The 14,124-nt window shown below is 41.1% G+C and overlaps 1 protein-coding gene across 1 annotated transcript; it reads left to right on the forward strand.

The window, feature by feature from the left end:
• The first annotated feature begins 10,576 nt into the window (after nucleotides 1–10,576).
• Nucleotides 10,577–13,483, forward strand: LOC139340662 (motor neuron and pancreas homeobox protein 1-like). The gene is made up of 3 exons (XM_070976572.1): nucleotides 10,577–11,045; nucleotides 12,193–12,353; nucleotides 13,139–13,483. Exons 1-3 carry the CDS (start codon nucleotides 10,577–10,579, stop codon nucleotides 13,481–13,483), a joined length of 975 nt encoding a protein of 324 aa, XP_070832673.1.
• The last annotated feature ends 641 nt before the right edge of the window (nucleotides 13,484–14,124 follow it).

Consider the following 14,124-nt stretch of genomic DNA (forward strand, 5'->3'; position numbering starts at 1 on the left):
AATCTATGCTGTGATTTAAATGAAACCACCCCTTGAGACCGGAACCAGACTATCTGTCATTTGGGGCAAATTCATTTTGTGCACCTTCTGTGCAGGAGCCTAGTTTTGGAGGTCATGTCTGTGTTCTTCTCCGTTACTGGCTTTATTTACTTTGCACCATGTTAATGAAACCAAGTGGAACAGAAAGTGAGCGTAACATCTTGCAGGTCATCTCTCCAAATGGTTGATTAGCAATGTTATTAGATTTTTGTCTTCTAAGAACAAAAATACATTGTCAAGCTATTTGAGTTTTCTGGGAGCATCATTTTTCAATTACACTCTCTTTATAATGACTCTGCACTGTGGTGACTGATGTTCACATATAGACACAGAAATGAGGTAGAATTAAAGTCAGACAGGGATGGACCCCAGCAGAAGGGGACAGACACGCTGAGTGTTACATTACTGCTGCTGGCAGTGTGTCAGGCAGTCTGGAGGGAGGGACGAGGGCTGGAAGAGGTCTGATTAATGAGTGTCACTGGGTGGTGGAGAGTTTGTGTCCCCGCTCACCTCATGTCACCGGCACACTCAATGGCTTCATCAGTTTGTAGCCATTATCACGTCAATAGGCAAGAATGGAGGGAGGAGGGGAGATAAGGGTGAAGGGGAAAAGGGCTTCTGCTGCACCATCTGTGGATAGCTGAACATGGTGAAGCAAGGAGTGATCATATTCTCTCTCTTTATATATATATTCAAGCTGACTGTGGCCAAAGGTTTACTACTAACAAAGATGTTAGAATGATGATTGTTCTATCAAATTGAAATGTTTCAAAATGTTTGTTGCACATTTTCGTTGTTTACCAAAATAAAAGAAAGCTGATAAATAATGGCAACTTTACCTATGATTAATCAACTTTTAAGCCACTCACATAGTTTCAGAGCAGCTCACACTGAAGGAAAGTTGAATGTACCATTAAAAATTTGAGACAAACGCTGTTTATTTAGATGCATTTGAAGAGTACCCGCTTTAGTTTAGTTTGGTATAATGGTGTTTCTTTGTGCTAATGGCTATCACAGCATGATAAAATGCTAACAAAGACAAGGAACCCAATGACAAGGTAAACATTATACATAGTAGGTATAATGTTTACCTTGGTCACCATCTTAATTTAGCATGTTAGCATGCTGACATTTGGTAATTAGTACTAAACACAAAGTACAGCTGAGGCTAGTGGATAAGCAGCCCAGCTGTCAGAATTAAATGTTTGAAATGAGCATTTCTGCAAACCAAGGGTATGTTATATTTGTTTCATATGTATCATATCAATGCCTCTACAATAGATATTAAAGTGACATAGTTCAAATCACTGGTACATGTTCATGAGCTGAGTTTTTCTTATCAGGAGGTGGAGGTGACGCTGGTGGTGTGACAGCTAACAAGAAGACTGCCAAAAGCGTGTGTTTTTAACAAAAGGTCGGGACATTTTCCAGTTGTGTTTATAGTGACTATACTGGGTATTTCAACACAAATCAGAATCTTTTCCAAACCTATTCGGGCATAAGCTAAAGTACAGGAAAAAGTCAAATTTTCACCTTATGGTCGCTCTTAAGAAAATGTTGGGATGGAATGGGATTACCCAAGTAATTATAGTCATTTCAAGACTGTTGGAGTGTTTTGTCCCCACACTGAAATATGTTTGAGAGACAACTGAGCTCTGGAGGCCACATCAACCAACAGAAACCTTGGAGTACATTCATCCCGTCTTGTAAAGCATTACACTTTTCTACTTTTTAAAAGAAGAAACACAGGTAAATAAATTGGTCGTTTTTGCTGCGGGGACACTTACATCACTCAGTTTGAACAAATAAAATAATAAACTACCACTAAGTCTATGCTCGTTCATAATTGCACCAGCAAAAGTGATTGGCTCTGCGTGTGTTTGAGTGTGTGTGCGCATGTACGTGTGAACAGAAGCAGCTGTGGAACTGATATGGATAAGCAAATAGCTGCACACACATCATTAGGTGCTCATTTACAGACAGGAGCAGGATACTTCAGGTTCACTTCAGCAGCCTGTGCTCTGAGCGTGCATGTGTGTGAGTTGGTATCTCTTCCCAGCATGCCAGCTCTCCACTCCCCGCTTCTCGCCATCATTACATCTCGTTGTGGCAGGAACAAGCTGAGAAAAAGAGCCCAAACTTGTCGTGTTTTGCTCAATCAGGTTTTTTAAGGCTGCTTATCACCTTTTCATGTTTGTCTAGAGATTCCAATTTGAAAGGTATGATAAGTCAAACTGGGCTAAAAGTCCTGGCACTTATCTCAGGAATGGAACAGCTGTTTTTTTTTTGGAGGGGGGGGGGGGGGGGGTTTGGTCCAGAGGCTGCTCTAAACGAACCAGTGGGAATAATGATTCTTCATCATGAAGTTCGTATGTCCTCTAATGATGCTAATTGCTTCAGTCTTTCAAAACGTATCACTATAGACTTCCATTACCTGGACAACACCTGGGTAGGGGGCAGAAACAGAGGAGATATGTGCAGAAGAAGCAGAGCAAAATAAGAACAGGCATAAAGCAAGGGCTGAGTGTGTGTGTGTGTGTGTGTGTGTGTGGGGGGGGGATCAATTAGGGAAATGAAATCTCATCTTCAGTGTTGGACAACATACATCAAGCAGTGACAGCCCCTCCTCTAAGCCTGTCAGTCCTGCCTGTCAAAACAGCCAATTAAAGCAAAGCTAATCCCCCAGTTAACCCCCGGATAGCCTCTCTAACACAGCCCCCTCCTATATACAAGAACTCGGTCGATCAAACGCAAGTTGTGCACAAGCACATGGACGCATTTGTCACACAGTGCAAAGTATTGTGGCAGTGAACTGGCTTTGCTTTTCATATTCACTCCATTAGGTGAAAATAATGTTATTATGGAAAAATGCAAATGTTTCCCTTTTCACCTTTGTGAACTTTAAATCACAGTTGAAAGCCTGTGTTGTTGCTTTTGGCGCATTCTTTCTCTTTCTCTCCCTGCAGATGTAACTTTCTCATCTGCATTTTGGGAGACAGAATTGCCTTCATTGTTGCTAACGTGTCCAGAAATTGGTTCTGGGATTTCAGCTATTCTATATTTTATATCCATGCTTCAGATAAACAGAAACAGCATGGACAGTTTTTCAGCTAACATCACGGCTGAACGAGACAAAAGCAGCCTGCATGTCGAATATCTTTCAAATCCAATCCAGGAGTGAAGATGTCATTGTGGAGGTCACCAATATTGCTTATCGCCTCTTTTATCCAAATTGCTTTGAAGCCATAAATCACCTTGCAGGTCATTTCAATGCTCTCTTACATGCAGACTGTAGCAACATCCCCACAGACTACAATACAATGACTTCTAGGAACATGTAATTTAAACTCATTCCCAAAGTTGCAAGCTTCTCCCTCCAGTCTTTTTATTTCATCATCCTGTCTTGACCAATATAGATGTTTTCCATCTGAATCCTGCAGCTCTGGAGCAACGAGAGTAGAAGAGGATGAATAGAAAGCAGGAGAGGAGAGGTGATATGGTGGTGTCAGGTGTGATAGTGATAAAGAATTATGGGTTTCCCTTCATCACCTCACCCTTACCCTCACACACACACACACGTACAGTGCACGCAAACACATGCACACAACCGATCTGATTAAACCCCACAAACATGGATTGGTGGGAGTGTCCGTGAACCACGAGGCTAATTGAACTGTCTTCACTCTGACAGGATGGAGGGGTGTGGACAGAATGATGAGGACTAGATTAAAGAAAGAAAGAAAAAAAGAAAGGATGCAGCTGATGGAGATAAGAGATGTTATCGTTCAGTCAGACATTTATAGTCATGTCTGAACTCTCATGAAAAAATATGAGAGGAAAAATATGTGTTTAGGCTTTTCCTGTATGTTTTTGTGTCCGCTTCCACCATCGCTACATCTGTCATCCGTCTGTTGCTAGATTTAATTTTCCAGTAGATAAAGATGGCAGTGTTGGTCATTTGGTTGCAGATGTTCAAGGTCCCCAGAGGCTGAACCTCCTGACTTCTAGCCTCAACATGATGTTCATTTTTGTATCTCAGAGTGACATGTCGACACAGCTGTGGGGTGGATTGCCCTGAAATGTGGTGCATTTGTGCATTCAGATTCCCCACAGGCCACGCACAGGATGGATTAATAACTTTAGTGATCTCCTGAATTTTTCTCTATAGCGCCAACATAGGGCCAAAATTAATAGTTGTAATGCAGCATGCCAACAAGGTTCTGCTTGTTATGCCTGGAGTCGTGTAAGGTGTCCTTGAGTACGTTGAAAGGAGGTCATGAATAAAAAGTATTCTTCTTCTTCTTCTTCTTCTTGGGCTTTCTTTAATGGACTAACATCACCTGATTCACTTGCCCCAACAACCACACTATGCCCACTGACTGCTGAGTCCAGTGCTGTGCAGATACAGTCTAAGTCTTGCTTGATTTTATCATTATGTACCATCAGGCATTTCTAATATATAGACATTTGATTGATACTAGTCTCTCCCCTTTGGAAAGAACATCTAGTATATTGATTTCTATGAACAGCTTACAAGATGAATTGTTTCTACACACACAGAAGTGATTGAGATCGCCTGGCCACTTTAAACATCAGGTGTAGTGGCTATCTTTAGTCTACATTTTTCTAACTTGTTAATAACCACATCTAAGGACGACATGAGACGTTTTACGCGTCAAGTCAGCTCGGTGGCAACGCCAACAGTAAAACAACCGTCTTGCTTCGCCGTCAATCGTTTATTCATGAAACAGAACTTTTCACAATAAAATTCCACTTCCTCTTACTTTCTTGTTAGTCCACGGACACTGCACAGAATGACAAAATAAAGCTCAGAGGGCAAAACAGACAGAAATAAAGTCACACAAAATGCTTACAAAATGATAAATGGCGCTTACATCAGGGTTGTGAGTATTATTCATTTATACTTATAAGATTTACTCCTTTAATAATGATGGCATTGGGTCTTTCATACTTTCAATAAAATTATACTTTCTAATAGTACTTTTTCATGGCAGTATGATTTATATGGCATTTACATTTTTTTTTAATAATCTATACATATACATAGTTGTTTTTCTATTCTGTATCCTGAACACTTTTTTTTATTTCGACCTCTTTATGCCACTGTGCTTGCTCTTTATAATACTTACAGGCTGTTATGACTAAATTTCCCCAGTGAGGGATCAATAAAGTCTTGTCTTATTTTATCTTACGTGTTTCTAAGGACTGAGCACTCCATCAGCGGTCTGCTGAAGAAATCTCTGTATGACTGAGCAGCGGCAGGTGTTTGAAATGTGCGTTTTCTGGGTGAACCCTCAGAAGAAATGTGGTTTCCACTCACTCCAAGACACGTTTTGGAGAAGGGTTTAAACTAGTTTACAACCATCGTGTTTTTGTGTTAAAGGCAGAACATATTTGGGTCCTGAGTATTTTGGGAAGCTGACCCTGCAGAGCAGTCTGGCAGTCCCACAGAGCAACAGATGTTTAACTACTTTGTGCAGCCACTCTCTCTGCCGCCCCTGTCTTTGTGTGTTAACCAGCTCTACGTGTGTCTGTCTCCTCCTCTCATTCACACACCTCTGTTCACAGCTAATTAGCTATGTGCCTCCTCTCCTTCCACCCCGAAGCCTCATTTCATTGTACTGTCATCTCACTGTTTACTGTGCTAAGTAATAATCATCCAATCTCAGCTCTCCTCCTCCCACCTCCCTCCTTTCCCTCCTCTTCCCCTCCTTCGCTCCTCCTCCTTGTCCTCCTCATTATGGCCCGTTTTCAGTTGTGACGGCCGTCATTAATCAACTCATTTCCAACGACGTTGAACCTTGCAACCCTGAACACCCACCCCTGCTCAACCAGGAAGTGTTCTATTCCCCCGCGGCCCATTAGGCCAATCAGAGCAAAACTGGGACGTGACAATAGATATAACAATAGAAACCAAAAGCAGATTTTAGACTTGAAACCACAATAGGATGCAGACAGCAGGAGAACAAGAGGCTTTATTATGCTCTATCTGTTGGGGATTTTGGGGGATTTTCTTCAAGCCTTAATGTCTCCTGGGATACGTACTCATATTTAACTTTTCTAACACACTCACCCTGTTAATCTGAGACACTTAGATCTGCCAAGGAGGGTCACTAATGTTTCTACAGTGGTTTATATTCGCTTGGACACATCTTCTGCACTTGTTGATCAAAGGAATGAAATATAATAATATGAAATTATGGAGTCAGCAGAAAAGTGCAAACAAAACAAAATATTTTTTATATTTTAGATTCTTCAAAGTAGAAACCTTTCGCATTCATGACGGCTTTGCACACTAATGGTGTTCTCGCAATCAGCGACACCTGGAAGGCTTTTCCAGCAGGTTTAGGTCGAGTGATTGTTGATTGTGGAGGCCAGGTCATCTGACGCAGCACTCCATTGCGTTCCTTCCCAGTCAAATAGCCCTCACATAGCCTGGCGGTGTGATTTGGGTCAGTGTCCTGTTGGAAAACAGATGATGATCTTACAAACCCGATAGCACGTTGCTGCAGAGTGCTGTGGCAGCCATGCTGTTTCATTCTGATCTCATCTGACTGATTCTGGAGCCAAATTTGTGAGGAAATTAATGAAATGATACAACTGACTGATCTCATTTTTGAGAAGTTGCCACTGTTGTTATGCTATTGATGTTGTGCTGTTTTGCATGAAAAAAAAAAAAACAGAAAAATGTTCTGGAAATACGAATGCAGTGTTTTGTTACTGCAATTAATATAATTCATACAAGCAAAAACAATTTGTGATCAGATCAGCTTTGATTTAGCCTCTGCCTCCACTTCTCCCTTATTCCTGTGCACCATGCATAAACAACATAACCTTTTTGCCTCTCAACTATAGAGGCCTGACAGCATCGCCTACCGGGTCAACCTCTTTAACATTTGTGTATGAATAGAGGCAACATGAATGGTTCTTTTACAGCTAAGGGTAGAGAGGAGCTATGGCCTGAGTAGTCGTTCTGTGTCTCCCAGACTTTGACTCTTTGTGGTCTGCATTGTTGCTCTTGTCTACGTGTTTGCGCGTGAGTGCCTGTGCATGCAAATATGTGTGCGTCTGCTTTCCTGTCTGTGTGTAAAGTGGCGATTAGAAAACACTCCCAGCTTATCTATATGACAAATGTGCCAAATGCCAAATGTTGATTACTGTAGAGGTGTGTCTTCCTGGACTACAGCTCCACAAAAAAGTATAGTATAGTGTAGTATATATTGTGCAGCCTGAAATTAGAGAGTATTACTAGTTTGGCTATTACTAGAGTAATACTAGTTTGGCTGACATGTAAAACTGTTTTCATTCACATTTAGTGGGATACACCACAGCTAAATAATCAGTGTTATCTATCTAAATGTAGATAAGAACATTATGCAGATGCTTGTTGACCTTATATTGGGGCTTGAGCTGCAGTAACTGCGCTCTAGCATGATAATCTACATTCTTATTTCTGCCACAGACACCCAACAAGATAATTGAAGAAACACTGAAAGCTATCTGTTCAGATAACCACAGCCAGCCTTAGCTCAGGGTTTCTCACACATCTCACCCGTTAAGCAATAAGCAATTTTACTGCATTTTCTCCTTGACTTCCATGAAGATAAATCAAAGGCAGAGTGTAGTATCTGCATTTTTTTGCTATTATGTTGGTTATTTGGAAATGTGTATTTGTCTGAGCACCCTGGAAGCTTTAAACCCTTTTCTCCTCCTCACTGCTTCTGTAGTTGCTGCTCTCGGTCTTTGTGAGGCAGTACAACTTCCTGATTTTCACCTATGAGGCTTCAAAACCTTTTCTGACACTGAAAGAAACGTGAGTGAAATAGACTTGCAGTTCAGCTTGGGCCTTGACAACGGAGTTTCAATAAATGCGGCTGCAGATGAAGGAATGCCATTAATTAACAATTAACCATGTTTCCATTTTAATCAGACAACACATAGATATAGCGGGTTGACCTCATATGCCTGATGGTTCCATCCTCTAGTATATTACTGTGCAAAGTATCAAGTTATGACTTCTATCTGTTTATGAATAGATAAAAGCTATGTGCGTGGGCTCTATAAAGACAGAGACTTTTTTGTTAAGGGTTCTTAACACGGCAATCAAATGACCATAAATCACAATTGCATTATATTACCAAGCATGCTATCTCACAGTGGTGTGAAACTTCAAATGCTGTGCCCGTTTCTACAGCACCTTATCTCAAACGACGTAATATTTGTGCTCGGATATCACTGTCAAGTTATGTTGTACAAACGTTATTAAATGGTGAGATAGACCCTCTCTTTCTCCTTTATCTAATGTAGAACAGATCACAGAGAATTAATCATTTTACAGCTGGCTTTTACAACCTGCAGTCCTACCCTGGTGCTTCACACGTTACTCTGACCTGTGAGACTATCAAAGGCAGTGGAAAAAAAATTACCTAATTACTCACAAGCAAGGCGTTTATTTTTTCATAGATAACCTTTAATTTGCAGTTTAATCACTTCCTCTTTAGTGAAAAGTTGCAAGTGATACAAAAAGTGCATGCTTCAGGGGGGTGTAAGCTGTTTTAGCCACATAATGAAAGAAAAAAGCTGATTTCTTTGTTGAAATGTTTTCACACAAGTTTAGTCTGCAATGCATTGAATCAATTTCTAAATTTCACTTGTGCATTCAACAATCGCTTACTGTATGTCAGTATCAGCTTGATAATATTACCAGAAAAACATGCATTTGCAAAGCATCCAAGCTGACTCCTTTCCACAACCATTTCTTCCATACAGCTCTGCTTTTGACCCCCCCTGTGGTCTATGTGAAAATGCCAGAGGCTCTATGTGGTTCTGAGTAATGACTGATGATGCAACTTGTAAATTAGTAGCCCAAGTCCCCTGTGAGATGACTTGAAACGTAAAACTACAAAGCCTCTTCGTGCATGTGTGTCTGTGTGATTCATATGAGGACAGACTTGATCAGTACTTGAGTTCATTAAAGTCTTTATTACCACTAATGTTCATGTCATCACGGTAATAAATAAAGACTAATCTGTTCTCATTTCTTAAGAATCTTAATGTCTGACAACCACCATATAATAATACTCAGCCAGTGTTGATGGTCTTAAACAGTACTCACATGCCTGCACAACACACACATGCATCCATAGATCGTTTTAGTTTATATGTTGGGTAGTTCAGCAGGTGTTGATGTGTTTGTCTCCAAAGTGAGAGCAGTTTGTTTTCCCAGGCCTCTGACTGTCTCTTATCAGTCCTGTATGAACCGGGTGTAGGAAATCACCACTGGTTAAACTGGCAGAAGTCTAAATAGAAACTGAAGTATCTTTCCAGGGCAGGGAGGAATCAGCTTAGGTTGACGGGAAGATATCCTCTGCAAAGCTGGGTACAGATTCATGCTTTGCTTGCAGCAATACATAAAATATTCTGTTGTAACCAATATATGGAGATTCATCAGGTTATGTGATATTGTATGCTCATATCTGACAACCAGTTGTAGCAGACAGCTACTAGGATTTTGTGTCAGCTGTCCATACTTTGTCTGTGTGCAGCTCTGTTCTGCAAGAAGAGAAAGTAAGTTTGCTCTCTGACACTTTACTGCCCCCTTATCTGCTCCTTGGTGTGGTGATGACCAATAATCATAGCAGCAAGCGCTGATAAGAACGGTCGGGTTTCTGTCAACCTTAGCAGGCAATAAAATGTAATGAAGAGTTAGTTGTAAAATGATGAATTTCGCCATCTCTCTAAAGTGACATTACAGTAATTAACGCAATATACTTTTCAAGTCTCCGCATGTGTGTGTGTGTGTGTGTGTGTGTGTGTGTGTGTGTGTGTGTGTGTGTGTGTTTTACGTGCTTGTGAATGTGTAATACAATGTGTGCGTGCAGGACAGTGTGTGAGAAAGCTACACCTCAAACACACCTGAGACACTCAGACAGGGATGAAATCTAAGGTCCAACTGCCAGACGGATAAGAGACACGCTGAAAGAAAGAAAGACAGAAAGACAGGAAATCATACATTATTTTTCTGGACAGTGCGCAGAGGATTGTGAATTCTCAAAAAGGAGTGAAAATATTAACTAGATTTTGAACCTCCTTTTACTTCAGTAAAAAATTGCCACAAAACTCAAAGAAAGACTTAGAACTTTCCCGTATTTGTCTAGAATTCAACATCCAGGCCTACAGCTGGTGGAGAGGCTGCATCCATGCCTGAAGTAAACCATTTAGAACACCCGGCCCTGTGGTGCAGGGCTCTGGCCAATCACAAAGGAGCAAACTTTATGTTGGAGTGAGTGAAGCTGTCATTACGCACAGACCTCAAGTGGAGTGCGTGAGAGAGAAGACGTCTCTGTCAGGAAAGAGGAGTGATAGTACAGACTAGTTGAGAAATTAGGCCAATTTAAAGTTTATTAAGGGGGGTTACTTTATGAGTTTAATTCTGAGTACAAGATATTTACTCGACAAGGAGTTGTGTTTCAAACGAATTAACATCAGCTGCTAATTGGAGACGTCGTGGGGCAGAATGACCACCACCGTGGAGAAATCTAAAAACTTTCGCATCGATGCGCTACTGGCGCAAGACGCGGAGCGGAGGACGGAAAGCGATGGTGCGTCCCCGGGGTTGTGCTACAGCAGGAGCCCTGGAGGCAGTCCGGTGTCCAACCGCGGCTCTGAGACGCCCTCCCCTCATCCAAACTCAAGAAACTCCTCTCCAGCCCAGCCGGGAGTCCTGTCCAAATCCCAGCTCTGCAACTTGTCCCAGTCAGGATTCCCAGCTCTGCAGCAAGGGGGTTTCCTCGGAATGCACCCGAGCTCCATGTATCCCCTGGCGGCCCTCGGAGGCCAGCACCACCCCTTCATGTACCCCGGCTTCACGCAGCTTGTCCAACCGTACCCGGAGCACCTAAAGGGGGCCGCCATGGCCGCGACGCTCCCGCTGGAGCAATGGTTTAGAGCTGGGATGATGATACCCAGAGTGGGAGAATATGGAGGTGAGCTGGTCTCCGTGTCTCCTCCAGTCACAAACTTTATCATTCTTACATCCTGCATTTAAAATGATGAAATAACCAAAATGCATGATGCTCCACCGCAGAATTTGGGGATCAGACATTAAACTGTCTCATTTAAATGACGGATGTTTAAAGGTCATAGTTTGCTGAGCTAAAGAATAATAATAAAAATAAAAATAACAATACTAACATTATTTTGTTTAACATTACATGATTGTATTAAATATATAGCTAAACGAATTACTGCAAATAATATCATGCAAAATATGTTATTTATATTGCCTAATTGTAAAACTTATAAACATATATGGATTTTGATTGAAGCCATTTTAGTGTTTATTATTTCATCTAATGTATTTAGAAAAAAAATGTTAATGTGCATGTATATAGGATAATTTAGGCACAAATATACTCCATCTTATACCCCATTAGAATACAATGGATCATACATTTTTTCCCCCTTTATTTTACTTTATTTTATTTTATTTGGCAGTAGGCCAACGATCAATTAAAATTTTTAGTGCCTCCTCACCTTTGTGTGTTGGTATTAGTCTTAGGGACACTGACATTGAGATGCTGTCACTTAAGGACAATTCCTCTCATAAAAACAACATGCAACATTTACGGCAAAGGTAACACCTGAAACAGACCTACTACTTAATCAATTGATAACATTTACAGTGTTTTCATTAAGGTAATGGTCCTCTGTGATGGTTTATTACCCCTCCAAAGCAATATCCTCCCACCACGTCCTCACATCAGGGCAATAAATGTTAAGGGATAGAGAAAAGAGATATACTGGCAGGAAGACAGGTGGGCAGGTAGGCCTGTGCAACCCAAACAATGGCATGGAAACTGAAAGGGAAGATTTTAGAATGATTTCTTTAAAGATGTATTTTCTTGTTTAATTAATCTTTCTTTCTTTCTTTCTTTCTTTCTTTCTTTCTTTCTTTCTTTCTTTCTTTCTTTCTGCCTACCTTGGCTACTGTAGGCCTCTTTCACATATGGGCCCATGATTCCTAAAAATAGCATGCAGAAAAAGATTACAATGTTTGATGTAAATGATGAAAAATGCACAGAATAACCCTCCTCTCTGTCCCTTTTTGCGTCTGTCTGTTTCCCCTTGCAGCCCCAGCCCAGACAGCTTTGTTGGGGAAGTGCCGGAGGCCCAGGACAGCTTTCACCAGCCAGCAGCTGCTGGAGTTAGAAAACCAGTTCAAGCTCAACAAGTACCTGTCCAGGCCCAAGCGCTTTGAGGTGGCCACTTCGCTCATGTTGACTGAGACTCAGGTGAGAGAGCCAGAGGCTGTAGGATGTGTTGTTTTGAATTACTGCATCACAAGGTCCATTATGTTAGTATGTGAGTGTGTTCCCTTTATCTCCATCTGATCGAGTCTGTCCATTTGGCTCTTCTTTCCAGCTAAGACCTGATTTGTTGGCACCTAAATGAAGGCTTGTTGTGTCTCCTCTGACATTAATATTGAAGAAAAAATCTTAAATACAGAGATTTGCAAGCTAATTTACAGCAGCTAAACCATGCTGCTCCAGAAACAATGATGGCAAATAAGTGGAAGTAAGGTGGAAACATGAAACTATTTGACAGCTGATAGTTCAACATTGATTATAATAAATAGCTCCCCACCCACCTCCCTAAACAGGCAGTTGAAAGAGCATCAAATACGTATTTGATGCGATGTGGCCTCTTGCGCTCTGTGATTTTATGGTAAGTGATTGACATAAAACAGTACAGCCTTTGTCAGCATAAGTATTTTATACTGGAAAGCTGTTCTCAATCATCACTATATGATGCTATGATGTGACTTTTTGCATGGTCACAAGGGTAAAGCAGTAAAATATTGTACGTGTTTTATACGTATTTGGTGAAACAGCTGTTTAATAGACCCAAAGTAATTATGAAATCCTTGCTCATTTTACTTAGAGTTCCCTTACAGGGTGCGTTTCTTCTCCTCCTCTGCAATAAAACGAAGAGAGAAGGCGAACACATTTTTTCCTTGAACCCAAACTAAATAAATTTATATGGTTTATCTGTCATGGTTCCTGTTGTTTTCCATCAGGTTAAGATCTGGTTCCAGAACAGACGTATGAAGTGGAAAAGAAGTCGTAAGGCCAAGGAGCAAGCAGCCCCATCTTCACTGACAGACACAGACACAACAGGGATGGATATGCACAGCGCCAAGCCTCAGAGCGATTCACACAGCTCGAGCCTAGAGGATGAAGAGGACATAGAAGGGGAGGATGAGGATGACAAAGAGGAGACAGAGGTGTTGCGGGCAGGTTCTTTAGGCTCTGTGGGCTTCATGAGGCACACTGGTGGAAGGACAGGGAACTATAGCTCTTACTTAGAGGAGGAGCTGCAGGAGGGAGGGCCGAGAACAAGAAGCGAGGTTTTCCCGTTATAATGATCGGCATGCTTTTATTGCACGTCTTTTGATGTTTATTACTTTTGAGAAGACAATACACAATGAAATCAGGTGTGCAAACATGGTGGCATGAAAAGCATCATTCATTTTTCACAGCCCAACCCACAATGCCATATCTGTATCTGGAGCTCCCAAATGAGCAAATGGGTATATCAGCAGCTGCACATTGGACATTTAATGGTTTAAAGGTCAGTAATCTGTCAGAGTTATGACTTCTGAATCAACAAATAATTCTGACTGGGAATTTTTGTGCATGATTTACTTGTGATTGAAACAGTACAAACTAATTGAAAGCTTATGCTCCTGCCTTGCCATCTCCAATAAACTCATTTATTTATGAATGTGCATGTACTTAAACTGCATGAATGGGGGGGTAATAGCACTTTCATGGACGGTAGAGGACAAAGAGACAGAAAAATTAACTTGAAGACTCATGTTGTAAAGAGTGTCAGTGTTACATTATCAGTGCATCCCGGTCTGTTACAAATGCTGGAGAGATATTCCACTAATATTCAAAACTTTTCAGACTTCACAAAACATTGGATTCATATTCACACAGTAAAATGTTGTCATCGTACTTTTTTGACTCTATGATCATGAAATTGTGTTGTACAGTGCTC

This window comes from Chaetodon trifascialis, chromosome 12 (genome assembly GCF_039877785.1).
Source record: "Chaetodon trifascialis isolate fChaTrf1 chromosome 12, fChaTrf1.hap1, whole genome shotgun sequence".
In the NCBI taxonomy this organism is placed as follows: Eukaryota; Metazoa; Chordata; class Actinopteri; order Chaetodontiformes; family Chaetodontidae; genus Chaetodon; species Chaetodon trifascialis.